The 27,466-nt window shown below is 46.0% G+C and overlaps 1 protein-coding gene across 2 annotated transcripts in view; it reads left to right on the top strand.

Moving 5' to 3' along the window:
- Window positions 1-27,466, top strand: part of IPO5 (importin 5) — a 100,785-nt gene that overhangs the window by 10,011 nt on the left and 63,308 nt on the right. For both annotated transcript variants that reach the window (XM_073569549.1, XM_073569550.1), the window contains exons 2-9: window positions 14,364-14,444; window positions 14,629-14,821; window positions 16,235-16,337; window positions 16,624-16,720; window positions 18,250-18,354; window positions 18,437-18,559; window positions 18,633-18,753; window positions 18,827-18,914. In XM_073569549.1, the coding sequence (XP_073425650.1) occupies window positions 14,364-14,444; window positions 14,629-14,821; window positions 16,235-16,337; window positions 16,624-16,720; window positions 18,250-18,354; window positions 18,437-18,559; window positions 18,633-18,753; window positions 18,827-18,914 (911 nt within the window). The remainder of the gene's footprint in view (window positions 1-14,363; window positions 14,445-14,628; window positions 14,822-16,234; window positions 16,338-16,623; window positions 16,721-18,249; window positions 18,355-18,436; window positions 18,560-18,632; window positions 18,754-18,826; window positions 18,915-27,466) is intronic.

The raw sequence follows: 27,466 nt of genomic DNA, 5'->3' as shown, positions 1-27,466 counted from the left end.
CAATCGCAAACTTCCCTCAGGCCAGTCCACTCCCCTCTGCCTGGATTGTAGCAATCCAATTCAGCCTGACGCCGTCCAGGAGCCATCTGCGGCCCCAGGTGGGAGTGAGCCCCCCATGCTTGGCTGGGCCTCCTCGCTATCTCAATCAGTGGCAGACCTCACCAGGGTGTCTCAGTCCCTGGTGGCCGTTCTTGATAAGTTGCCCCTGGACTCTTCAGCAGGGCCAAGCAGGTCCCAAATTGTTCCATCTGAATCAGCCAGCGGTAGTCGCAAAAGACCCAGGCAAGATTCCCAGCCGGAATCCTCTCCTAGTCCCATCTCACCGCATAGCCCTTCTCACCAGTCTCCCTCTCGGGCCTCCTCTCCCGAGTCAGGGGAAGCGCTTTCGGACAGGTCATCTGAGGGGATTTTAGAGCTGGATTCAGACCAGGATGCAAGCATGAAGGTCACAGTGCAGGACCTCATTGCTGCGATCCATCATACCTTCGATATTGCTGACTCCCCTGCGAAATCCTCAGATCAGGAGGTTTCGTTCAGACGGGCAGGGTTTTTCCTTTCCATTCCCAGTTTGGGAAAATTTTTACCAAGGAAAGAGAGGATCCGACCAGACGCTTTCAAAGAGGAAAACGTCTCGGCATACTCTACCCATTTGCTAAGGAGCTCACGGACAACTGGTCGGCCTCTCCCTCGGTCGATCCGCCCGTGTCCAGGCTATCCAATAACACGGTTCTCCCGCTTTCAGGCGTGGCGTCCCTAAAGGATTCTAATGACAGGATTATAGAATCCCTGGCGAAGTCTGCCTTTGAAGCGGCTTCAGCGGCGGTGTGTCCAATCTTTGCTTCATCCTGGACAGCAAAGACCATAGCCACGTGGGCAGACGACCTTCGGCAGGGCATCTTAGATAAGGCGCAACCGGAGCATTTGGCCAATCTCGCCAATCAGATCTCCCATGCTGGGGACTATCTTCTCTCCGCTTCCTTGGATGCTGCATCCTGTGCAGTTCAGGCGTCAAGCAACGTTATTGCAATTCGACGTACACTTTGGCTAAAGGCATGGCAAGCGGACTTGTCTTCTAAAAAGTCCCTCACTAACCTGCCTTTTCAGGGGGTGCGCCTCTTTGGGTCCCAATTGGACCAGATTATTAAGGACGCCACCGGAGGCACGAGTTCACTCCTCCCTCAGTCCAAGCCTCGCAGACCCCCACTAAGGCGTCAGTTTCGACCCTTTCGGACTTTCCGCCGTTTCAATACGGCGGACAACTCCTCCAGCCAACAGAGACCGCAGGCTCGCCAGGAGAGAAGGAAAGTTTCCTTCAGACCCACTCCTTCCTGGCGACCCCACTCCTCCCAGGGCAGACCGTCCAGATCTAGGTCTGGACGGTCTACTTCAGCATGACTATCATCGGGCACGCGAAGGGCCTTTCCAATTGGGAGGTCGACTTCTTTCCTTCAGGGACGTTTGGCTGGCCGCCGTGGAGGACGCCTGGGTCAGGGAGGTCGTATCCTCAGGATACAAGATAGAGTTCGTCTCTCTCCCACGGGATCGTTTCTTCGAATCCCGGCCTCCAAAGGATCCAGCCTTGATCCCGGGGTTCTCTACAGCTATCGCCGCTCTCCTCAGTTCCGGGGTGATTGTGCCCGTTCCCGAATCGGAGCGCTTCACGGGGTTCTACTCGAACCTGTTTGTAGTGCCGAAAAAAGACGGCGCAGTTCGACCCATCTTGGATCTCAAGCTGCTCAACAAGAGGGTCCGCCTTCGCCACTTCCGCATGGAGTCGCTTCGCTCGGTCATCGCCTCCATGGAGGAGCAGGAATTCATGTGCTCAATAGACATCCAAGATGCCTATTTACATGTTCCAATTTTCTCCGGACATCAGAAGTTCCTGCGCTTTGCGATTCGACAGCACCACTACCAGTTTGTCGCACTGCCCTTCGGTCTTGCCACCGCTCCCAGAGTCTTCACGAAGATCATGGCTGCGTTGATGGCTTTGTTGAGAGTCAGAGGCCTCGTTCTTTTCCCGTACCTAGACGATATTCTGATCAAGGCTCCCTCATTCCAACAGGCTCACCAAAGTTTGTCAATCGTCCTGGACACTCTTTCCAATTTCGGGTGGATCGTCAACAGGAAAAAGTCCTGTCTGGTTCCTACCCAACGCCTGGTCTTTCTAGGTCTTCTGTTCGACACTCGTCGGTCAAGGGTCTTTCTCCCACAAGAAAAGATTCTCTCTCTGCAGCAGGAAGTACGATCGCTGCAGACCTCGCGATTCCCATCCCTCCGTACAGCCATGAGGGTCCTGGGAAAGATGGTCGCGGCGATAGAGGCAGTTCCCTTTGCCCAATTTCACGCCAGGCCTCTCCAGCAGGCCATTCTGTCGAAATGGAACAGGTCGCCTCGGTCCCTGGATCGCCCTGTCCATCTTTCTTACCGGATCAAGCGGTCTCTCAACTGGTGGTTGTCGTCACCTCTCATTCTATCGGGTCGATCCTTCCTTCCCATTCACTGGCAGATAGTAACCACAGATGCCAGTCTCCTCGGTTGGGGTGCTGTGTTCCGCAACCACACTGTTCAGGGTCGATGGTCGGATCGGGAATCAGCGCTACCGATCAACGTTCTGGAGATTCGAGCGATCCATCTTGCTCTGGTCCACTGGGAAAGGCTCCTCAAGGGACTGCCGGTACGGATTCAGACAGACAACGCCACAGCGGTGGCATATGTCAACCGCCAAGGGGGAACACGGAGTGTTTCAGCCCAGGCGGAGGTGTCCAAGATTCTTCGTTGGGCGGAGATTTACGTCCCGACAATTTCCGCGGTTCACATTCCCGGCGTAGACAACTGGGCCGCCGATTTTCTCAGCCGCGAGGGTCTCGCGGCGGGAGAACGGTCCCTACATCCGGAAGTGTTTCATCTGCTCTGCCTTCGGTGGGGAACCCCGGATGTAGACCTCATGGCGTCTCGCCTCAACAGGAAAGTCCCACAATTCGTGTCCAGGTCTCGGGACCCTCTGGCAGTGGGCGCCGACGCCCTGGCCGTTCCTTGGTCCCAGTTCGAACTTCCCTACCTGTTCCCTCCTCTGCCTCTTCTTCCCAAGCTGTTGAAGAAGATCAAGGCAGAAGGACTTCCGGTCATTCTCATCGCCCCGAATTGGCCCAGAAGGTCTTGGTTCGCGGACATTGTCAACCTTCTCGCGGACGCCCCCTGGAAGCTTCCAGACAGAACAGATCTGCGGTCTCAGGGTCCGATTTGCCACCCCAATTCTCGGCCGCTCAATTTAACGGCGTGGCTGTTGAGACCAAGGTTCTGAAACGAGCAGGATTTTCCGACCACGTAATTCAGACCATGATCCGAGCCAGAAAGCCATCATCTTCCAAGATTTACTACCGTACTTGGAAGGCCTATTTCACTTGGTGTGAGACCAATGACGTCGCGCCCATGTCCTTTTCGCTCCCTTCAGTCCTAGCGTTTCTTCAGGCAGGATTGGATGCGGGGCTTGCCCTCAGTTCCCTGAAGGGTCAAGTTTCGGCGCTGTCCATTCTGTTTCAGAAAACGTTGGCTTCCCGTCCTCAGGTTAAGACCTTTCTTCAGGGCGTGGCTCACACGGTCCCGCCGTACCGGGCGCCCGTGGATCCATGGGATCTTAATTTGGTTCTTGAGGTTCTGCAAGGTCCGCCTTTTGAACCCCTCAGGGATATTTCCCTTTCTCTCCTTTCTTGGAAGGTAGCCTTTCTGGTGGCCATCACCTCCGTCCGGCGCGTGTCGGAATTGGCAGCTCTTTCATGCCGCTCTCCCTTTCTGGTTCTCCACCAGGATAAGGTAGTTCTGCGGCCTCCGCCCTCGTTCCTTCCGAAGGTGGTGTCCTCGTTTCACCTCAACGAGGATATCGTGCTCCCGTCCTTTTGTCCGAATCCAACTCATCCCCGAGAGCGGTCCTTGAACAAGCTGGACCTGGTTAGGGCGGTAAGAGTCTGTCTAGGACGACTTCCTTGCGAAAGACAGAGTCTCTTTTCATTATCCCTGATGGAGCGCGGAAAGGTCACCCGGCGTCAAAAGCCACCATTGCTCGCTGGATCAGATCGGCTATCCTGGAAGCCTACCGTGTTAAGCGTCGCGGAGCCCCTCCGGGTATCAGGGCCCACTCTACTCGAGCAGTGGGTGCCTCCTGGGCGGTGCGCCACAGAGATTCCGCACTGCATCTTTGCAAAGCTGCAACATGGTCATCGGTTCACACGTTTGTGAAATTCTACAGAGTCCACACCTACGCTTCGGCGGACGCCAGCCTAGGTAGACGGATTCTGCAGGCCGAGGTGGTGAGTCCGCTGGCCTGATGGAAGTTTGTTTCCCACCCCAGGGACTGCTTTGGGACGTCCCAAGGTCTCTGTGTCCCCCAATAAGGCGAACGAGAAAACAGGATTTTTGGGTTGCTTACCGTAAAATCTGTTTCTCGGAGCCTTCATTGGGGGACACAGCACCCTCCCATGTTTTACAGCTCCTGTTCTTACTTTGGTTGAATGGTTACAGTTGAGTTGTTTATGTTGTCAACCTATTCTGTTACTTCTCCTACTGCTGTCTCACTAACTGAGGAATTCTCTGCCGGTCGGTGGGGTGTACACTGCAGAGGAGGAGCTATCTTTTTTTGTGCATAGTGTCAGCCTCCTAGTGGCAGCAGCATACACCCAAGGTCTCTGTGTCCCCCAATGAAGGCTCCGAGAAACAGATTTTACGGTAAGCAACCCAAAAATCCTGTTTTTTAGGTGTGGACTACAATTTATATATTTTTTATATACAATATTGTAATCTATTTGCATGATAACATTTATATATTACTGCCAACTCTTTGGCAGTTTTTCATGTATAAAAAATACATTTATTCCTTTGTGTGGACACTCTTGCGTATTTGCACCTATTTGCCAATTTTCTGTATTAATAAAGGCATTTTTATCCTAATTTTCCTCCTACCTGTCCTCTCCTTATTGACCTCATACATTATTTTATTATCTTCTGGTATTATTTGTATTCATTTTTTATATAAATTTTTTAAAATATTTCTTTAATTTTATTATTTTTATTCTATTTAAATTTTTTTCTTTTTCTTCACATTTATTTTCTCTCCCATGTATTTTTAATCTTGGTGTTTTTAGGATTTTATTCTGAATGGTCTGCCATTCATTTGTTTCTGGACATAAACCCTTTATTTTCATAAATATTGGGGTATTTATTTAAAGCTATAACCAATTTATTCCCATAAATATTTTGTGGTTTATGTACTTTGCTCGGTTGTATTCTTTGCAGAGATGAAGTGCATTCAACCTTACTGACCTTTGCCATCGCCCCACCGTTTGGCGACTCACTTTGATCCCATATTCTTCATTAATTTTATGCAAAATCTGTACAGCACTTTTATGGACATCAGATACTGCGTTTTTCTTAATAATGTGATCAACTTGCAGTAAGTTTTCTGGGTTTGTCCAATTCTAGGTTTGTCACCTGTTTCATAACGTTATTTTTCTTATATGTGACACTTGACTCTGAGAGCAGTTAAATTCTATAGCTACCTTTTTTTTTTTCTTTTGCCTGATCTCACTCTCAAAATAATAAGTTTCCTGACATCCCGTGATAAATTTGGCTTTGCCATGTTTTAACCTAAAATCGCGCACACACAAAAATTTGACTACCCATGACAAAATATGCAAAACATTTGGCTCCGCAAATGTTGAAAACTAACACATAAAGGGATAAAACCGTGTCAAACACAATTTATTTCCTTATAGGTGACAACCACTTGCTTCCGATTTACTAAAATCACGCCAGGAAAATTGCCTCAGAACAACCAGAAGTAATCACACCTTAACCCCTTAATGACCAGATATATTTTTTGTTTTTGCATTTTCGTATTTTGCTCCCCTTCTTCCCAGAGCTATAATTTTTTTATTTTTTTTATTTTTTTGTACTTTTGAACGCCACCATTTGTTTTAACATATTGTATACTGGAAAATGGGTTAAAAAATTCCAATTGCGGTGAAATTGAAAAGCAAAAGTGCAATCCCACAGGTTTTTTTTTTTATTTCATACCATGTCCACTAAGTGCTAAAACTGACCTGCCATTGTGATTCTACGGGTCATTGAGTTCATAGATACCAAACATGTATAGGTTATTTTTTTAAGTGGTGAAAAAAAATCAAAGTTTGTTAAAAAAAAAAAATTGCGATATTTTCCAGTACATGTAGCGTCTCCATTTTTTGTGAACTTGGGTTAGGTGAGGGCTTGTTTTGTGTGCCGAGCTGTCGTTTGTAATTATACCATTTTGGTGCAATTACGATCTTTTGATCGACTGTTATTGCATTTTAATGCAATGTTGTGGTGACCCAAAAAAATGTAATTGTCATTTTGACTTTTTTTTCTCGTTGCGCCGTTTAACAATCGGGTTAATTCTTTTTTTTATAATGATCGGGCGATTCTGAATGCGGCGATACCAAATATGTATTTTTTTTTTTTCATTTTGAATGAGGCGAAAGGGGGGTGATTTGAAATTTTATATATTTTTTTTAATATTTTTAAACTTTTTTTTTTTAACTTTTTGCATGCTTCAATAGTCTCCATGGGAGACAAGAAGCTGCAGTTGTCTAATCGGCTTTGCCACATACAGGCGATGATCAGATCGCCTCTGTAGTAGAATTACTCACGTGCTATGAGCTCCGACCATCGGGCGGCACGCATAGCAATCTGGCTATGACAGCCATAGAGGTCTGCTGGAGACCTCTAGTTGTCATGCCAACCCATCAATGAACTGTGATCACGTGACAGGATCACCGATGGGTGGGATTTCCAGCGGGTTTGCCGGAAGCACGAGTTAAATGCCGCTGTCAGAGATTGACAGTGGCATTTACCTAGTTAGCAGCTGCGGATGGATCGCGATTCCACCCGCGGCTGTTGCGTTCACTTGTCAGCTGTATATATCAGCTGTCATTCTCATGTACAACACCATGGAATCAATGGTGCTATATAAATTAAATAATAATAATATGCTCGGAAAGGTGCGGGCTCAGCGCCGGAGCCCCCCACCAAGCGCAGTCTTGACATCTGTGTACTATTATGCCCGATATTGGAAAGGGATTTAAAAAACTAAACTTTTAGTCGCTAGTGTATGTTGCTCTATTTCATACACAGGCATTTCTAGAAAAAAGAGAAAGTTGGCCCTTGGCATAAGTTTTTAACATGGAAGAGTACAGTGCAGTGCAGAAATCTTGTGTGCACATGGGGTTGATAAACATCACATACATTGGGGAAAACAAGTACCGTATTTTTCGGACTATAAAACGCACCTTTTTCCCTCTCAAAATGTGGAGGAAAATGGGGGGTGCGTCTTAGGCTATGTGCACATGCTGCGAATTGGTCTGCGGATTTGTATCTGTGAAACCGCCGGTAAAATGACCTGCGGATTGGCCTGCGGTTTATCACCTCTACAATGGAGGAGATGATAAACCGCAGCAGAATCCGCAGAAAAGAAGTGACATGTCATTTCTTTTTGCGGATTCAAAACCGCAGCTTTTCCGCAGTTAAAAATCCGCAGCATGTGCACAGCAGATTTTAAATCACATAGATTTGCATGCTACTGTACACTGTCTGCAGAACTGCTGCGGATCCGCAGCAAAAACCGCAGCGTGTGCACATAGCCTTATAGTCCACATGTACGGCCTCTTGCGGTGGTGGGGGAGTGGTTTCGGCAGAGTAGCGGGTCACAGAGGCAGCTAACTAAGTTTGTCTTGCACTTAGATAACTTTCATGTGATAGGCGTTTTTAGTAGCATTTCTCTGTTTTGTAGTTGCTTGTCACTCACTACCATTTGCTATTGAAAAGCGATTAGTGAGGTGTTTTTGATATGTGCAACCTCTCAGTAGCTGGTATGTGGTGGGTGGTATCTTTATTTGGGTTTCCCACCTTTTAATTCTATGTGATGTGTATATTTTTTAACCAATAAAGATTTTCTATTTTGCTTAATTGGGTTCCTATGTGCTTCTTTTCGGATACTGCTAAAGAAAAATGAATATTCACTGCATTCCACACCCATATGCATGGAGAGCAATTAATATTCATTTCTTTTTGGCATCCTGGTATGATTGGCACCATCCCGGTCCTGGTATGCATGGCCCCCATCAGTAAAGATTTAAAAAAAACAAAACATTACACTTGCCTTCCTCCGCTCCCTCAGTGTCCTGCTCTGTTGCCAGCAGCTGCCAGAATAGTCACCGGGACTGTTCCTCGCAGAGAGCAGTGAGCATTCATTGCTCTTCAGTACCGCGCAGTGTCAGCCACCGGCTTCCTGCTGCTGCCAACGGTCACGTGTGCCGATACTTAAGAGAATTGAATATTCAGAATATGCTGTGCTTGTGAGCAGCGCATCATGTCCCTGCCATGCGCTGCTTACAAGCATTAACCGGCTGCTGGCAACGGAGCAGGACACTGCGAGGGAGCGGAGGGAGGTAAGTGTAATGATTTTTTTTTTTTTTTTTTTTATAATCTTTTCTGATGGGACCATGCATACCAGGGGACTGGGATATTAAGTACAGAATTGACCACATTTTTGCTTCAGTGTTTTTTTCCTAATTTCCTCCTCTAAAACCTAGGTGCGTCTTATAGTCTGAATAATACGGTATTTGCTACACTGCAGAATTTGCAAGTTTTCCCACCTATAAAGAATGTAGAGGTCTGTAATTTTTATCGTAGGTACACTTAATCTGTGAGACAGAATCTAAAAATAAAAACCAGAAAATCATTGTATGATTTTAAATACTCTATATACTCAAGTATAAGCCGACATTTCAGCACATTTTTTGTGTGCTGAAAACACCCCCTTCGGATTATACACGAGTCATTGTCCAGAAAGCTGGTGGGGGAGGGGGAGCCGGCGGCTGTAGCACAGTGACAGCTGCAGCCGCCAGCTTCCAGAAGACATCAATACTCGCCCTGCATCTCTGTTCTGGCGCTGGAAACTGTTCCTGTGCTCAGCGGTCACGTGGTACTGCTCATTAAAGGGAAACTGTCTCCCCTTTTTTGAGATATCATATAATTATGATATTCAATTGTCACGTAAGGATTCTCTTAGTACTTTTGCTTCCCCCTGACCCCGCACCTTTCATGCATAAATACCTTTTTTTTTTTTTTACATCGGTTCAGATGTATGTAAACTGCCGATGTCCGGTCCGATGGGTGGGGCTTATTCACCTGCTCCCCCCCTCCCTGTCTTGCTCTACACATTTCTTCTTGCGTAGAGCAAGACAGGGAGGAGGGGGAGCAGGTGAATAAGCCCTGCCCAGCAGACCGGAGAGCAGCAGTTTACATAAATCTGAACCGATATAAAAAAGGTATTTATGCATGAAAGGTGCGGGGTCAGGGGGAAGCAAAAGTACTAAGAAAATCCTTATGTGACACAAAATTGAATGATATCATTATATGATATCTCAAAAAAGTGGTGACAGATTCCCTTTAAGGTAATGAATATGCACGCGTCTCCACTCCCATAGGCGTGGAGTGCATATTCATTACCTTAATAAGCGGTACCACGTGACCGCCTGAGCACAGGTACAAGGAAGAGCTGCCGGGTCAGAGATGCAGTGACCCCCGAGGTGGGTGAGTAGGACGGTGGTGCAGAGGTGGGTGGTGGGACTCAAGTAAGCCCAGGTAGGTGTGGTGGGCATGGGTGGCAAAGAGGTGCTCGTAGGCTGGAGGATGCGGGGCCACCACTGGGTAGGCAGCAGTCAGATATCTGGGGATAGTGTCCATGGGTTGGTTAAAGGCTGCCAGGGCCAGCTCCTCGCAATCCAGTCTCTCTTTGATGGCCGGCATGGTGCCCCCCCCCCCCCCAGCTTGACCCGTGATTTCTCCCGGGTTTGCGCTCTCCGGGCTGCAGCGGCTCCTGCCTTCTGTCAGGTTCACAGCTGCTCACACTGCACCTCCTGTGCTAATCTACCAGGCAGCCCGACTGAGACATGACTTCCTGGAAAGGAGGGCTGAGCCACCGGAGACATCATGCTTCCTCACAAAATGCTGCTTATTGATCCCTTATTGACCTCCCCCTGTGGTGCTTACTGCGCTCCCCGTGTGTCCGGAGCGCCTCTTCCTCTCCTGGCTGCACCCTCTCCTTGTTGCCCCTGTCTTAATTGCCCCTCCTCGCTGCCCCTTACCTATTTGCCCAGTGCTTGCCCCCTGGCTGGTTGCACCTTTGCTCCCTCCTGGATCTTCCACCCTCTGCCTGACCCTAGGAGCGCAGTGGGCAGCAGTGGAGGAAAGTTTTGTGTGCACTCAGCTCTGTGTCCCTCCACCTGCCTGCTCTGGGAATAAATGAGCAGGGTGATATTGATCACTTAATGTGAGTGTGGCTGGCGCTTGTCTGTCCTCTCCTTCCGTCCTCGGCAGTGCCGCTCTGGGCGGGGGGTTTAAGCCATGTGGGATCGGGGTGCCATGCATACAACAGGGGGAGCCACACACAGGACGCTGGAGCCACACATACCAAAACAAGACAGAGGAAGCCATTCATAGGACAGGACGGGGGGAGCCACACAGAGCAGGAGAGGGATGAGGGGACAATGCTTACCCAGCTTCTACTCGAGTCAAACTTACCCAGTTTTCTGTGGCAAAAAATATACTCGAGTATATACGGTAATTAAATTGCATTTAATTGTATGAAACAAGTATTTGATCACTTACCAACTAGCAAGAATTCTGGCTCTGATGGACTTATTAGCTTTTCCTTAAGAAAATTCTTCTTTGCACTCATTACCTGCATTAATTGTACCTGTTGGAACTCTTTACCTATATAAGACACCTGTCTACACACTCTAATCAATCACACTCCAACTACTCCACCATGGCCAAGACCAAAGAGCTGTCTTAAGGCTCAGTTCACACCTGCGTATGGCTGGTCTGCGTATGGCTGCGTACATCCTCCCTTAAGCTCCGCCTACTTCCGCATGCGTCCTGCGTACCAATCTTTAACATTGGGTGCGCAGGAACATGCGTTGTATGTGGATGCGTCCGCATGCGACGTTTTGACGTGCCCACCGAATGCACAGAAATGCAACATGTTGCATTCCCGTGCGGTCGGTGGGCACATCAAAGTGCCGCATGCGGACGCATCTGCATATAGCGCATGACCCTGTATACCCAGTGTTAGGTACGCAGGATGCATGTGGAAGTAGGCGGTGCTTAAGGGAAGAAGTACGCAGCCATACGCAGAGCTGCTAAACACATGTGTGAACTTAGCATAACACCAGGGACAAAATTGTAGACCTGCACAAGGCTGGGATGGGCTAAAGGACAGGAAGCAAGCAGCTTGGTGAGAAGGCAACAACTGTTGACACAATTATTAGGACGTGGAAGAAACACTGTCAATCTTCCTTGGTCCTGGAGTAGACTAGCCAGTCTCTACACCTGAACCTGATAGAAAATCTTTAGAGGGAACTGAATTTCAATGTTGAGCTGCTGAGCAGAAACATGAAGGATCTGGAGAAGATCTCTATGAAGGAGGGGGCTAAAATTCCTGCTGCAGTGTGTGCAATACTTGGTCAAGAACAGGAAACGTCTGACCTCTGTAATGGCAAACAAACGCTACTGTACCAAATATTTTTAAGTTATGTTTTTCTATTATGTCAGATACTTATTTTATGCAACAAGATGCAAATTGTCAAAATCATGCAATGTGATTTTCTGGGTTTCATGGTTTTATTTTTAGATAGTCTCTCAGTTGAAATGTTACCTACCAGTGCCATGGAGTCTGAGTCAGTATAAAATGGACCGACTGACTCCTAAAATATATAATAAATTGGGTACAGTAGTTCAGTGCAATATGTGCTGTAAATGTTTTAGTAATTAGATAAACTTATGAATTGTCCAATAAATGCCTATTGTGTTCCTGATCTAAGGATCTCGGCTTTTAGGTGAGATGAATATGTGCTCCACTTTATGTACATGCTCAGTAGTGGGGCAGTGCTGAGTCATCGTAAGTTAGGGAAATTGAGGATTCGGAGGTTTGGCTAAGGCCAGGTTCACATTGCGTTATGGCAGTATGTTTAACGGATTGCGTTACAAAGCGCCATTAACGCGATGTAACGCGTCCGTTAACGCACCCATAGACTGCCATAACACAGCGCATAGCTAACGCATGTCATAATCGGCATGCGTTAGCAATCGGACGTGGTCTGCAGCGTTCGAGGGTCCGTTACGGCTAGCACAGATGGAGCAGCTGCGCTAACCGATCACATAATAGTAGCGTTAGCGCAGTCCTTTTAACGCATGTGCTGCGATGGGCATCTTTGCTGCGGCGTATGTCCCTCCTCTCTGCTCCTAATTGCGTTTTGTATTCTAGAATGCTGAGAACACCACACATAAAGGAAAATGGGAAAACCTGCAGCAGCAATCACACAGTGATATATGCTGACCCAGTGGTATCTACAGCTGATAATCCCACAGACTATATAATTATAATTGTTAGGACTGTCAAATCACTGAACACAGCACAACACACAAGACCACATTGACCATAAGTCCCGAATGTAAAATATATATACTTTGTTATTTTATAAATAAAGGTTCTTGAGGTATTTTAAAAGTAGCAAAGCATCAGTGTTTTATAATATAAAAATATACATAAGAGGGCAGTACTATCCATTTCAAAAGGGCATATTATTGCAGTAAATGGTGCTAACAAATATATATATATCACAAAAGTGAAAAAAAAAATTTTTTATAAACCAAAGTAATATATATTCATAAGTAAAGTGCATACAAATTAGTAAAATTGTATATCAATTCCCTATAGGTGTACATCATAATTATACAAATAAGAAAACGTATATAAAGTGCAAAAAATATATAGTGCAATATTAGTGCAAAAATAGTGAACACCATATGTGTCATTGCATAGATATACCACATGAATAATACCCAATAGCACCAATAGGTGTCAGTATATGGATAGTTTGTCATGGACCAGAAAAATTTCTGAAAACAGCGCTAGACATCAAAGAGTATGGTAAGTATATGGTTTAACTTACAAGCTACACTGCACCTGGTCTGGACAGCCGCCCTCCCCAACACGTGTTTCGGCCCTTAGCCTTCGTCGACGAAGGCTAAGGGCCGAAACACGTGTTGGGGTAGGGCGGCTGTCCAGACCAGGTGCAGTGTAGCTTGTAAGTTATACCTTATATTTACCATACTCTTTGATGTCTAAGGCTATGTGCGCACGCTGCGGTTTTGGCCGCTGCGGATCTGCAGCAGTTCTGCAGACAGTGTGCAGTAGCATGTAAATCTATGTGACTTAAAATCTGCTGTGCACATGCTGTGGATTTTTAACTGCGGAAAAGCTGCGGTTTTGAATCCGCAGAAAGAAATGACATGTCCCTTCCTTTCTGCGGATTCTGCTGCGGTTTACCATCTTCTCCATTGTAGAGGTGATAAACCGCAGGGGAAAACCGCAGGTCATTTTACCTGCGGTTCCATAGATACAAATCCGCAGACCAATCCGCAGCGTGTGCACATAGCCTAACGCTGTTTTCAGAAATTTTCCTGGTCCATGACATAAACTATGCACATACTGACACCTACTGGGTATTACTCCCATTATTCATGTGGTATATCTATCCAGTGACATATATGGTGTTCACTATTTTTGCACTAATATTGCACTTTAATACCTATATATTTTTTGCACTTTATATACGTTTTCTTATTTGTATAATTATGAGGTACACCTATAGGGAATTGATATACAATTTTTACTAATTTGTATGCACTTTACTTATGAATATATATATAATATATTTTATTTTATTTTTTTCACTGAGATATATTTGTTAGCACCATTTACTGCAATAATATGCCCTTATGAAATGGATAGTACTGCCCTCTTATGTATGTTTTTATATAAAACACCTATGCTTTGCTACTTTTAAAATAACTCAAGTACCTTTATTTATAAAATAATAAAGTGTATATATATATATTTTACATTCAGGACTTATGGTCAATGTGTTCTTGTGTGTTGTGCTGTATTATTGAATGCTGTAGATAAGCCCCAAAAGGCAGTGGCTGCATCTTATAGCGGCAAAACGAGGTGACTGATTCCCTTTAAGTCAGATTAATTTGTCAGACTGACTTCTTTAAAATTATAATATTTTGATAATAGTTGTCTAACTCAGCATAATATATTTTTTTAGTTGCTAATACTCCATTTTTCCAATATATCTTATGATATTAATTTGCTGGCCGTATCCAGTTTTGTTAATGGCAGGTACTGTAAGGGTATAGGACAAAGTATGCTTGCCTAGTTTTTATGAAAAGACATATAAAGAAAGACAGATGATTTTATTTTGCAGGAAACCTATGACAGCATCAATGGTCCATCCAAGATCACGTTTCTCTTGCAAGCAGTCCGAAATGCTGCAGCTGCTGACGAGGTAAACTTAAACATGAAGTTTGTACTTTAACATCTCACTAATTTTCTAATTGTTCTGTTGAATTGCAACACTTATAAAATTAGGGAGATATGTTTCCTCTGACTGCTACCGTCTAGTCACTCATAATTGTAATCATGACAGTGGTTTTTGAACACTCTAAGATCTATTTGTGGTTCTGTTTCAGGCCAGGCAGATGGCGGCTGTCCTACTGCGACGCCTCTTGTCGTCTTCCTTTGAAGAAGTCTATCCATCTCTTCCAGCTGATGTGCAGAATGCCATCAAAAGTGAACTACTACTTGTCATTCAGTTGGAAGCACAGTCCAGCATGAGGAAAAAGATCTGTGATATTGTTGCAGAATTGGCTAGGAACTTGATTGGTAAGATTTTAAGTGGAAACTGTTCTTTCAACTAAGTTTCCATTAACAAATAGTACATGTGACTAAGAAACTTTGTCACCACTTCTGAACTTGTCATCCATTCTGAAAACCAGTTCACCTCTTTCAAAACCAGACAGACTGCTAGCAGACTGAGAAAACAGGCAGATAGCTTGTACCATGCGTTCTAACCAGCTATGTACCTCATCCAAAAGATAGATTCACATCTGCACAGCTCAGTACTGCTGTATAATTTACTGCAATCTACTGCTACTTTTGTCTGTTCTAAGGAATGACATAGGAATCCCTTTTTCTTTGTGCTGTTTACTCCCGCTTAAAGGAGTAGACAGATGGACCCTGGCCAGGCCTTGAAATCCATCAGCCCTAGAGCATTAAACAAGGCATTGAGATGCTGAAATACACAGCTTGCAAAAGCTTCTGTACAATCTGGGTGGGGAGACCTTTATCATTTGAAACTCTGCCTGTGTGAGTCTTTTGACTTAATCATTGAAGCCAATTGTCCCATATTGGTGTCAGTGATGTCTGCAGCCCTCACACACCCAGACTGGTCATGACATGATTACCAGCCTAACAAATATTTTACCTGGAATTCTGCAATCATTTTCTCCACTTTCACCTGAGCATCTCCGACGGTGCCTGTCAGGCAGAGCTGGGCAGGTTCCATCTACACCGAACACTTCAGAAGAGGGCGCAGCCCTTTTGGGCTCTCCTAAATATAAACCTGAGCCCTTATCACTATAAAGCCTTACATGTAAATAGTTCAAATATGTAAGGCCCCCCAAACAGGTTACCCAAATTTCAATCACAACAGCCTAGCAAGAGCCAAAATTGCGAAGATAGACACTGGCCAAGAGAGGTATGTCCGTGACTGGAGGAAGAATATAATACACAACATAAACTGACCATAAAGCAGAGTCTGCTGAGAGACCACAAACTGGCTCCATAACTGAAGAAACCCTGCCGACTAAGTGCCCACAAACTTACCAGCACTGACAGGACCTACAAGTTCAAGGAGGACAGACTATGCCAACACTGCGACCTGGAGGCATTGGAGTCGCTTCCTGCTGCACAGCACCAACTACTCAGTTGTGAGGAACACTCGCTTCAGGAGATTCCAGTCTCTTCCCAGACTTGAGCTCCATGGAGGAGGAAGAGAATCTCTTCATCCTGCTGGGGAAAGATGAAACCAGACATTGCAGCGCAGTATGTGAGTTGATGACATACTGTGAGAAGTATGCAATGAACTTCTATCCTTTAGTGCCTACCCATTATCTCCACAGTCCCTGTTCCCCCTACTCTACACTTGCTTTAGTAATTCTAAAATGTATATTTTCCTGCCAAAATTTAGACTATACAAATATGTTGTTAAACTGTTGTGGTTTGTTTTTTTGTCAGATGATGATGGCAATAATCAGTGGCCTGAAGCATTAAAGTTCTTGTTCGACTCTGTGAACTCTCAGGATGTTGGGCTTCGTGAATCTGCTTTGCATATTTTCTGGTACGTCATATTTATCTTCAGGCCACCATTAAAAGAAACCTGTATTATCAGTCTGATGTAAGTTTTGGCTGTGTGCAAAACAGATTATGTAGAAACATAAGTGAACATTTTAGAATTTGCCATCATGAAGATAATGAAAAGGTGTAGCTTTACTTTAATGCTATTATCAAATCTAATAGACTGCACATAGATATGGTTTACCATGTTAAAGTTGCATGTTGGCCTCATGCGTTTTATTGTTTGTAGGATATAGTTCAGTTATGTACTCCTGGCTCTATTTTCTTAGGAATTTTCCTGGAATTTTTGGAAATCAGCAGCAGCATTATCTAGAAGTCATCAAAAGAATGCTTGTGCAGTGCATGCAAGACCAGAATCATCCCGAGGTAACTACTGCATCTTCCTTTTATGTACAGATGTTCATACAAGTATAGTCAGCTTAACCCATAGCAGTTCAGTATTACAATTTCTCTTTCTGAGATGAATTGGCAATATGAGCTGTTTTTTTCCCTTTTATATGATTTGGTTCTCTAAATGCAATCAATGACAAGAGATGGATGGCTGCATTTAAAAACTTGTATTTTTTTAAGCAGTTTTAACAGGAAATTTGTGTGCCCTGCTCTAATGATTGCTCTTCGATGCTGCGGCGGCTCATTGTTGGCAGGCTGTAGAAGTGACATCCCTTCAACAGTGCTGCTGATAATCTGTGTTCTCAATGGCTCTGCAGAGCAAGTCTGCACAAGCCAGCAAGTCTTAGGCTATGTGCACGTAGTTTTTTGGGTGTGCCGATTTTGGAGAGAAAACCGCAGGTAAATCCGCAGGACAAAAGTCCTGCGGTTTTACACCTCATAATGGATGAGGTGTAAAACTGCAGCGTTTCTGCATCAAACAATTGACATGCTGCGGATTGTAAACCGCAGCAAAACCGCACGGAAAAATCTGCGGCATGTGCACTGCGTTTTTTTTTTCCATTGGAAATAAAGGTACTGTACAACGCAGCAGAATCTGCTGCGTTTCCGCAAAGCCAAAACCGCTGCGGAAACTCAATAGATTTCACTGCGTGTGCACATACCCTAATGATTGGCTGCAACACTTTTGACTTGATATCACTGCCTCAGCCTGTTAATAAAGACTGTTAGCAGCACTGAAGGGCTGGCTCAGCAGCAGGGGACGATAAGTAAAGCTCCTTTAGTTTTCTCGCAGTCGTAGCTTGTAAAGTAAAAGTCTCCTTTATGAAAAACACGTTTAAAAAAAAGTTGTTTTATCTTAAATACACTTTTAAAGCAAGAAAAAATGCTACTGCTACTTGGACAACCCCTTCTTAAATGAAACAGAGACCCATTGAGAATAAAAACAGACTACAGTCTCTTCCTACCGCATTGCTGTTCCAGCAATGTTGGTTCTGTCTGATTACTCTAGTAACATTGGCTGCAGCATTCACAGGGCATTACAATCGGCAGAACTAATGGCCTGCGTTGCTCACATTTAAACGAAACTCTGACATCTGGAGGAGATGTGAGCACTGCAGCCCATTAGTGACCGCATAACAGTTATGCTAGTGCTGACCTTATTGGAACAGCGCCGTGTCAGGAGGTATTGTTTTCAATGTGGACCTGTTTCCTTTAAGTAGGGGTTGTGGTTGTCCAAGTAGTGGACAACCCCCATTAATCTCAACAAAGGTATTGTATGTAACTTGCTGTTCCGATAAGCAATAATTTTCAAAAATTAATGAGGTTCTGATCAGACTTGTATGAAGTCCACTGCAACAACACGGTAAACCTCTTATTGGGATCCCTGAGCTAAAAGGGACAGCGCCATGGCTTTCTCCACTGCATACTTGCTATACTGCCAATAGACGCGTGAAGAAGCTATGCATTTTTGCAATTAATATTATGCTGCCTTTTTTCAATTGTAGATCAGGACATTATCTTCTAGAGCTTCTGGTGCCTTTGTTCTTGCCAATGAACACAATGTTCCATTACTGAAGCACTTTGCTGATTTATTACCTGGCATCCTGCAGGTGAGACCTTGCCTGAAAAATAGACGTTTATCCTAATATGTTTTAAATAATTTGAATGTGATTTTACTCTCATTAATTTTAGTCAGTAAATGAGTCCTGTTATCAGAATGATGACTCCGTCCTGAAGTCTTTGGTTGAAATAGCAGATACAGTTCCAAAATATTTGAGGCCTCATCTAGAAGCAACATTGCAGTTAAGCTTGAAGGTATATCAAATCCCTAAAAAATATTTTCATTTGCTAAAGCATTGGACTGGTTACTATTATATGTTCTTTTTAGTTATGTGCAGATACCAACTTGAGCAACATGCAGAGACAATTGGCACTTGAGGTCATTGTCACCCTGTCTGAGACGGCAGCAGCTATGTTAAGGAAACATACGAGTATTGTTGCCCAAGCTAGTAAGTATTATTTGTCTGTAATTCAGTAGAATCCACTGGATTGTATTTAGAAACAATCTCCTTTTTATCTCAGTACCACAGATGCTGGCAATGATGGTAGACTTGGAAGATGATGAAGACTGGTCTAATGCTGATGAATTGGAAGATGATGATTTTGACAGGTATACTTATATGTATCAATATACAATTTGGCAGCATTAAAACTATTAAAATTACTTATAAATGCTTAATACTCACTTCAAGATGAAGCTTGCAGTATCATTTCCACTCTTCTCATTAAGTGCATCCTGCCTTATAAATGGCAAAAAGCTGCTTATTTAACCCCTTAAGGACCAGGAGTATTTGTTTTGTTTCCATTTTTTGCTCTCCTTCCCAGAGCCATTACTTTATTGCTTCATTGGGGGACACCGGTAACTATGGGTGTATGCTGCTGTCGCTAGGAGGCTGACACTAGGAACAAAAGGAAAATAGCTCCTCCTCGGCAGTATACACCCACCTACAGGCACAAAGCCCTTCAGTTTAAGCTTAGTGTCTGTAGGAGGTGAATCTGGATCTTTTACCAGATCGGCATTTTCCCTTTCAGGTTCCCTGTTTGTTTTATTAACCTTTTCCCTTTGTCTTTCAGGTTCTACTTGGAGTAACAGGGTGTAATTTCTCACCCTGTTTTCCTGTACTTATGCGACTGAGATAGCAGTGTGGTGTCACCCACATGTCCCACTCTCAGGCCCACAGGCAGGACCTAATACCCTGTCACCTTTACTGGTGTTTCAGGATGATTCCCGGTGGCTGGTCCTTTGCCTTTTCCCCACCCCTCTCCTTGGAGAGGGCTGGGAGGAAGACTGTGGTCACCAGCGGTGTCCTCGCCCCTTCTTGTCAGAGGTTGATGCCGTCTTCTGCACTGTCTGGAGACGGTGACGGTGCGGGGAAGGATCCTGGATTCCAGCGACCCTCTCCCACCTGAGGGCTCCTAATATGATCCTCATCGCTGCAGAGGGACCAAGACTCTCCGCAGGTATGTCCCCTCCTCTCCCTCTGCAATGGCAGGCGTCATCCCGTGGTGCACAAGTCCCTTCATCGCAACGGTCCAGGGTGGACTTAGTGGTAGGGATCGCCGGGCTCAGCACTTGAGGTCACTCCCCCTATCCTTTCTTCCTTCAGCCAGTCACCATTGCGCGTCTAAATCGCATGCTCTTTTTGTCCCAATAGGAGACGTCTTCTCTGGCCACTCCCCCCGCAGTGCACGTTTTTTGGCGTGCTTTCTCCGCTTCTATCACGGTGCCTCTCCTTTCTGGCTGTTCACGCCCCAAGCGTGTCAGCCAATCGGAGGGGGAACTTTGTTTTCGCCGGCTGGCAGTTTGTCCTGGCTGTTCATGCCCCCGGTGTATCAGCCAGTAGTAAGCTTGCTTTCTTCTTGGCCAGTCGGAAGTTTGCAGCGCTGTTGGACAAGCCGAGGAGACTGCATATTGCTGCGCGCTTTGCAGACCTTCTGGCACTCTGCACGCAAGGTGTCCCTCTGCAAAGGGAGGTGGGGGGCACAGCTTCAACATTTCTTTTCTGCTGGTCGTCGCTGGCATTGGGTAGGCTCTTTTCTTTTCTTTTTTTTTTTTTTTTCTGGTCTGGTTCCTCCACAGTATTCCCCAAGTCTTGACTTATGCCCAACTCTAGAGGCTTCTCCTTGCCCCTCTAAGCCTATATATTTGTCCAATGCCACCGTTGCTCCGAACGCCTCACTGTGATTTGCACGTACCTGACTGCGACCTTCAGAGGGACAAATCGCGCACAAGGCAAAGGAAGCAGACTCTTTCAGTTTCTTCCTCCAGTTCTCCAGGTCCATCTGCGCATCCTCCTGGATGCATTCCACTCCCCATGCCCTCTCCTCAGGCGGTTTTTGGGTTGGATGTGGATTCCCAGTCTGAATCTGGTACGGACCCGACTTCAATGATGCAGGATACAATCAATAGCCTTATCCTGGCTGTTACCCAAACTCTGAACCTAAAGGAGGATGAGGCACCTGCTCAGGAGCAATCGGTCTCCTTCAAAAGGGTAAAATGTCCCTCTCGGAATTTCCCTAATCACAGCGAATTTGAAGCGATTATGTCCAAACACTGGGAACACCCTGATAAGCACTTCCCTGGAAGGCGGCAACTCTATATTCTCTATCCCTTTAGCCCAGACCTCGTTGGTAGATGGGCAGAATCCCCTAATGTGCATCCGCTGGTTTCTCTCCTGTCTTCTGAGACAGTCCTGTGTCTACCGGATGGTACATCCCTTAAGGATTCTACGGATAGAGAGAATCCATGGCTAAGTCAACTTTTCAAGCGGCTGGCGCCTCCCTTTGTATCATTTTTGCCTCCATCAGGGTTGCAAAGTCCATGTTTGCCTGGGCAAGAATACCTCGCCAGGGTATCCTAGTGGCAGCTCCTCAGGGTGAGCTGGAAGATTTGGCAGACCAGATTGCCCATGCCGGCAAATATCTTTGGACCCTCTTCCTTGGATGCAGCCGGTTGTTCCACCAGGGCTACCAGCAATATCGTTGCTATTCGCCGCATTCTCTGGATGAAAGTATGGAATGCAGATCCACCGTCAAAAAAGTCCATTACTGGCCTTGCCTTCTAAGGCGCTAGACTTTTTGGGTCCAAACTGGATCAAATTTCCGACGTTACCGGCGGATAAAGCGCCTCTCTTCCCCAGTCCAAGCTTAAACGTCTTTTTAATAAGAGGTCACTTCAGTTTCGTTCCTTTCGGCCCTTTTCTGCTTCAAGAGTTTACACCCAGCAGTACCGCTCTTCCGCCCAAGGGAAAAGGAAGAAGCAGTCTTTCAAACCTGCCCCTCACCAGCATCCAAAGGGTTGCTCTTCGACGTTTTCAGGGTCCTACGCCAACAGATTTTCCTCGGCGTGACGGGTCACCCCCACCTAAGAATCTCCCAGGTCGGCAGGTTCTCTCTTGGGACACCTGGTTGTCGGTGGTCGCTGATGCCTGGGTCAGAGAGAGAGTCACATTTGGTTACAGAATCGACTTATCTTCCTCCCCAGGAAGACGTTTCTTTCGGTCTCAGGCTCCAGAGGTTCTTCAGGCGTCACTTCCCTACTACGACGCACAGGAGTAATCGTACCCGTTCACCTGAACAAATAGTTTTCAGGGTTCTACTCCATTCTTTTCGTAGTCCTGAAGGACTGATTGCTTCGTCCGATTTTGGACCTCAAGCGATTGAACTGTCCCTTTCGGATCCATCATTTCAGGATGGAGTCCCTGCGTTCGGTAATCGCCTCCTTGGAACTGGGAGAATTTCTTTGTTCTGTAGACATTCACAATGCTTATCTTCACGTTCCTGTTTGTGTTCAGCATCAGAGATTCCTAAGGTGTGCGATCCAGGAGGATCATCAGTTCACGACCCTTCCCTTTGGCCTGACCTGTGCCCCCAGAGTGTTAACGAAGGTCATTGCAGCGTTCATGGCCATCCTTCGCTCCAAGGGGATTCTCATAATCCCTTACTTGGATGATCTTCTGATCAAGGGGGCGTCCCGTCGAGATTGCGAACAGTGTCTCCAGATCGACACTTTGGTCCATCTCGGCTGGATAGTCAACAGAGAAATCCTCCCTGACTCCAGCACAGCACCTGGTGTTTCTGAACATGAGGTTCGACACGGCTCAAGCCTGTGTCTTCCTTACAAAAGGAGAAGTTTTTCTCCCTGTACCAGGGTGTCTGCACTCTAAAGTGACCAGCTTCTCTTCCCCTACTGTCCTGCATGAGAGTTCTGGGGAAGATGCTGCCATGGAAGCTGTACCTTTTTTGCCTCGTTCCATACCCATCCTCTTCAGCTGGCACTCTTGTTGGCTTGGGACAAGAGGACCTTCTCCCTGGATCGACCTGTGCTTCTGCCTTTCAAGGTGAGGCAGTCCCTGACCTGATGGATGCTATCTGCATCAGTCCTACAAGGAAAGTCCTTCCTTCCTCTCCGGTGGCAGCTCATCACCACAGACGCTAGTCTCCTCGGTGGGCAGCGGTCTTTCTACATCACACAGCGCTGGAACTTCCAAGAAGCCACTCTTCTCATCAATCTCCTGGATATAAGGGCAATTTTTCTTGCCCTTTGCCACTGGCAGCTTCTGCTCGCAGGCCAGCCGCTCCGCATACAGTCAGACAACCCCACCGCCGTGGCCTACATAAACCGTCAAGGCGATGGCAGAGGTAACAAGAATTCTGCGATGGGCGAAGTATCACGTTCCCGCCATATCAGCCATGCACATTCCGGGAGTGGAAAATTGGGCAGCAGATTTTCTGAGCCGTCAGGGACTCTCATCGAGAGTGGTCTCTCAGCCCCGCCATTTTCAACCAGATATGTCAGAGATGGGGCACACCGGACGTCGACCTGATGGCGTCTTGGATGAACCACACAGATCCTCAGTACATAGCCAGGTCCTGGAATCTGCTAGCCATAGTTTGCGATGCCCTAGTAATCCTGTGGTCCCAATTTCAACTGCCTATCTTTTTCCGCCTCTCCCCTTGATTCAGAGAATCTTGAAAAAGATAAAGGCAGAAGGGATTCCCTTAATCCTGATGGCTCAAGATTGGCCTGGTACGCAGAGCTGGTGAACATGCTCATGGACACTCCCTGGAGGCTTCTTTCACAAGGTCCCCCTATTCCACCAGGGTTCACGGCATGGCCGTTGAGGCCGCAGTTATGAGGGAGGCTGTTTTTTCCCATCAGGTCATTCAGACCATGATTAGGGTGTATCTACCACAGATACTGGAAGGCTTTCTTCTGATGGTGTGAGGACAACAATTTGCTTCCTATGTCTTTTTCCCTTCCTTCCATCCTTGGTTTTCTATAAACTGATCTTGACCCGGGTCTATCACTCAGTACTCTTAAGGGTCAATTCTTTTCCAGCGAAATCTGGCGTTTCATTCCCAAGTAAAGACTTTCTTCAAGTAGTCTCCCACCTGGCTCCGCCTTATCGTCACCCGATTGATCCATGTGATCTTACTCTTGTCCTTCGCGCACTCCAACTTGCTCCTTTTGAGCCCATTCAGGAACTTCCGTTTTCTCTGTCTTGGAAAGTTCCTTTCTTAGTTGCCATTACTTCCATCAGGAGAGTCTCTGAAATAGCGGTGTTATCATGCCGTACTCCGTTCCTGATTCTACATCAGGACAAGGTGGTTCTCAGACCTATTCCTTTCCTACCTAAGGTGGTCTCTTCATTTCACATTACTGAAGACATTGTCCTTCCTTCTCTATGATCCTCTCCGCTCCATTCCCTTAAGAAGTACCTCCACAAGTTGGATCTGGTAAGAGCGATCTGAGTCTACCTGTCAAGGACTCCTTCCTTTCGCCACGCCGATGCCTTGTCATCTCTGAGGGTCGTTATAAGGGGCTCCCAGCTTCTAAGTCCACTATTGCTTGTTGGATTCATTCAGCAATATTGGAGGCATACTGCGTTCAGGACAAACCGCCTCCTCCAGGGGTGAAGGCTCTCTCCACTCGGACGGTGGGGGCTTCCTGGACAGTCCGTCACCAGGCCTCGGCTTTACAGATTTGTAAGGCCGTGACCTGGTCATCTCTGCACACCTTCGGGAGGTTTTACAGGGTTCATACCCATGCCTCGTTAGATGCAGGCCTAGCAAGGAAGGTGCTGCAGGCGGCGGTTTTGCACCGGCCGACCTAAGTCTGTTTTTTCTTTGCATTCTCTCTGTTCCCACCCTTGGGACTGCTTTGGGACGTCCCATGGTTACCGTGTCCCCCAATCAAGTGATGGAGAGAAGGATTTTTGGTAATCACCGTAAAATCTTTCTTGGAGCCTTCATTGAGGGACACAGCACCCTCCCTACTGTTTGTACCTTTATTGGGCCTACATATCTTTGTTGTTGGGTTGGTACATATATTGAGTTTTGGTTGTTTCTCCTACTGCTTTAACACTAACTGAAGGGCTTTGTGCCTGTCGGTGGGTGTATAATGCTGAGGTGGAGCTATTTTCCTTTTTTGCCGGTCGGCCTCCTAGTGACAGCAGCATACACCCATGGTTACCTGAGTCCCTCAATGAAGGCTCCAAGAAGATGATTTTATGGGGAGTACCAAAAATCCCTTTTTTCCGTCAATATGACCATGTGAGGGCTTGTTTTTTGCGGGACAAGTTTTACGACACCATTGCTTTGTACTAGAAAATAATTTTAAAAAATTCTAAGTGCGGTGAAATTGGAAAAAAAAAGTTAAAATTCCACAATTTTTTTTTACCATGCTCACTAAATGCTAAAACTTGCTCGTACTGACCTGTGGAATCGTAATGGCAGGTCATGCCATTACGATTCCACAGGTCATTACGAGCAAGTTTGTCAAAAAAAGGCGCCATTTTTCAGGGTCTGGGTAAGGGCTTATTTTTTTGCGCCGATTTGACATTTTTATTGTCACCATTTTGGGATAGATACGATGTTTTGATTGTCCGTTATTGCATTTTATTGCAATGTTGCAGCAACCCCAAAAAAATTTTTTTTCTCATTACACCAGTTACCGACTAGATTATTTATTTTTTTTATATCTTGATCGGCAAATATCTGTATTTTTTATTTTTTTGAATGGGGTAAAAGGGGAGGGGGTGATTTGAACTTCTTATATATAATTTTTTTTTTCATATACACTGCTCAAAAAAATAAAGGGAACACTCAAATAACACATCCTAGATCTGAATGAATGAAATATTCTCTTCTGTACAAAGTTGAATGTGCTGATAACAATCACACAAAAATCAATGGAAATCAAATTTATTAAGCAATGGAGGCCTGGATTTAGAGTCACACATAATTAAAGTGGAATGTAATGTCCTTAAAACAAGTCAAAATGATTCTCAGTATTGTGTGGCCTCCACGTGCCTGTATGACCTCCCTGTAACACCATGCTCCTGATGAGGCGGCGGATGGTCTCCTGAGGGATCTCCTCCCAGACCTGGACTAAAGCATCCGCCAACTCCTGGACAGTCTGTGATGTCCAACGTGACGTTGGTGGATGGAGCGAGACATGATGTCCCAGATGTGCTCAATCAGATTCAGGTCTGGGGAACGGGTGGGCCAGTCTATAGCTTCAATGCCTTCATCTTGCAAGAACTGCTGATACACTCCAGCCACATGAGGTCTGGCATTGTCCTGCATTAGGAGGAACCCAGGGCCAACCACACCAGCATATGGTCTCACAAGGGGTCTCAGGATCTCATCCTCGGTACCTAATGGCAGTCAGGCTACCTCTGGCGAGCACATGGAGGGCTGTGTGGCCCTCCAAAGAAATGCCACCCCACACCATTGCTGACTCACTGCCAAACCGGTCATGCTAATGGATGTTGCAGGCAGCAGATCGCTCTCCACGGCGTCTCAAGACTGTCACGTGGTCAGTGTGAACCTTTCATCTGTGAAGAGCACAGGGTGCAAGTGGCGAATTTGCCAATCCTGGTGGTCTGTGGCAAATGCCAAGCGTCCTGCACGGTGTTGTTGGGCTGTGAGCACAACCCCCATCTGTGGACGTAGGGCACTCAGACCATCCTCATGGAGTCTGTTTGTGCAGACTCATGCACATTTGTGGCCAGCTGAAGGTAATTTTCAGGGATCTGGCAGTGTTCCTCTGTGCACAAAGGCGGAGGTAGCGGTCCTGCTGCTGGGTTGTTGCCCTCCTACGGCCCTCTCCACGTCTCCTGGTGTACTGGCCTGTCTCCTGGTAGCGCCTCCAGCCTCTGGACGCTACACTGACACACAGCAAACCTTCTTGCCAAAGCGCGCATTGATGTGCCATTCTGGATGAGCTGCACTACCTAAGCCACTTGTGTGGGTTGTAGAGTCGTCTCATGCTACCACGAGTGTGAAAGCACAACCAACATTCAAAAGTGACCAAAACATCAGCCAGAAAGCATTGGTACTGAGATGTGGTCTGTGGTCCCCACCTGCAGAACCACTCCTTTATTGAATGTGTCTTTATAATTGCCAATAATTTCCATCTACTGTGTATTCCATTTGCACAACAGCATGTGAAATTGATTGTCAATCAGTGTTGCTTCCTAAGTGGACAGTTTGATTTCACAGAAGTTTGATTTACTTGGAGTTATATTCTGTTTAAGTGTTCCCTTTATTTTTTTGAGCAGTGTATATTTTAAAAACTTTTTTTTTCTTAAACTTCAGTAGTCTCCATCTGATCGCTTGTGTTACACATAGCAGGGCTGCAGACCCCGGGTTGTCATGCCAACCCATCGGCGACCCGCAGTCATATGACATGGGCAGGCTAAGACGCGCATCCGATTTGTGCAAGTTAATTGCTGCTATCAGAGATTGACAGCAGCATTTAACTAGTTAACAGCTGCGTGTGGACCGTGATTCCACCCGCTGATGTTAAAGGAACATGACACCTGATCGGATCAGCAGTCGTGTCAGAAGAGGTGCAAGCTAAGACTAACAAAGTGAAAAAACAGTTTTCACCTTGCATCTTAGATGTGGCCATATTTGATAGAGAAATAGTCCTGTACATAGAGCTTTCCCCTATTCCATCAAAACTATACACCCTTACAATGGAATCCATAGAGGTTATGTTTCCACGTTCCGTTTAGGCAGCGCTTTGGACGCAGCTCCGTCCAAAGCGCTGCCGGCTTTTGTACGTGCGGTGATTCTGCATGATGTGTCTTGCGGAGACTGAGCATTTCTGCAAGATAAAGACATGCTGCGGTCTATAAAGACGCGCCACAT

This window comes from Dendrobates tinctorius, unplaced genomic scaffold, assembly GCF_039654945.1.
Source record: "Dendrobates tinctorius isolate UK_male_01 unplaced genomic scaffold, ASM3965494v1 ptg000026l, whole genome shotgun sequence".
Classification (NCBI taxonomy): domain Eukaryota; kingdom Metazoa; phylum Chordata; class Amphibia; order Anura; family Dendrobatidae; genus Dendrobates; species Dendrobates tinctorius.
The sequence above is the reverse complement of the archived record's forward strand: the minus strand, read 5'-3'. Positions and strand labels throughout refer to the sequence as shown.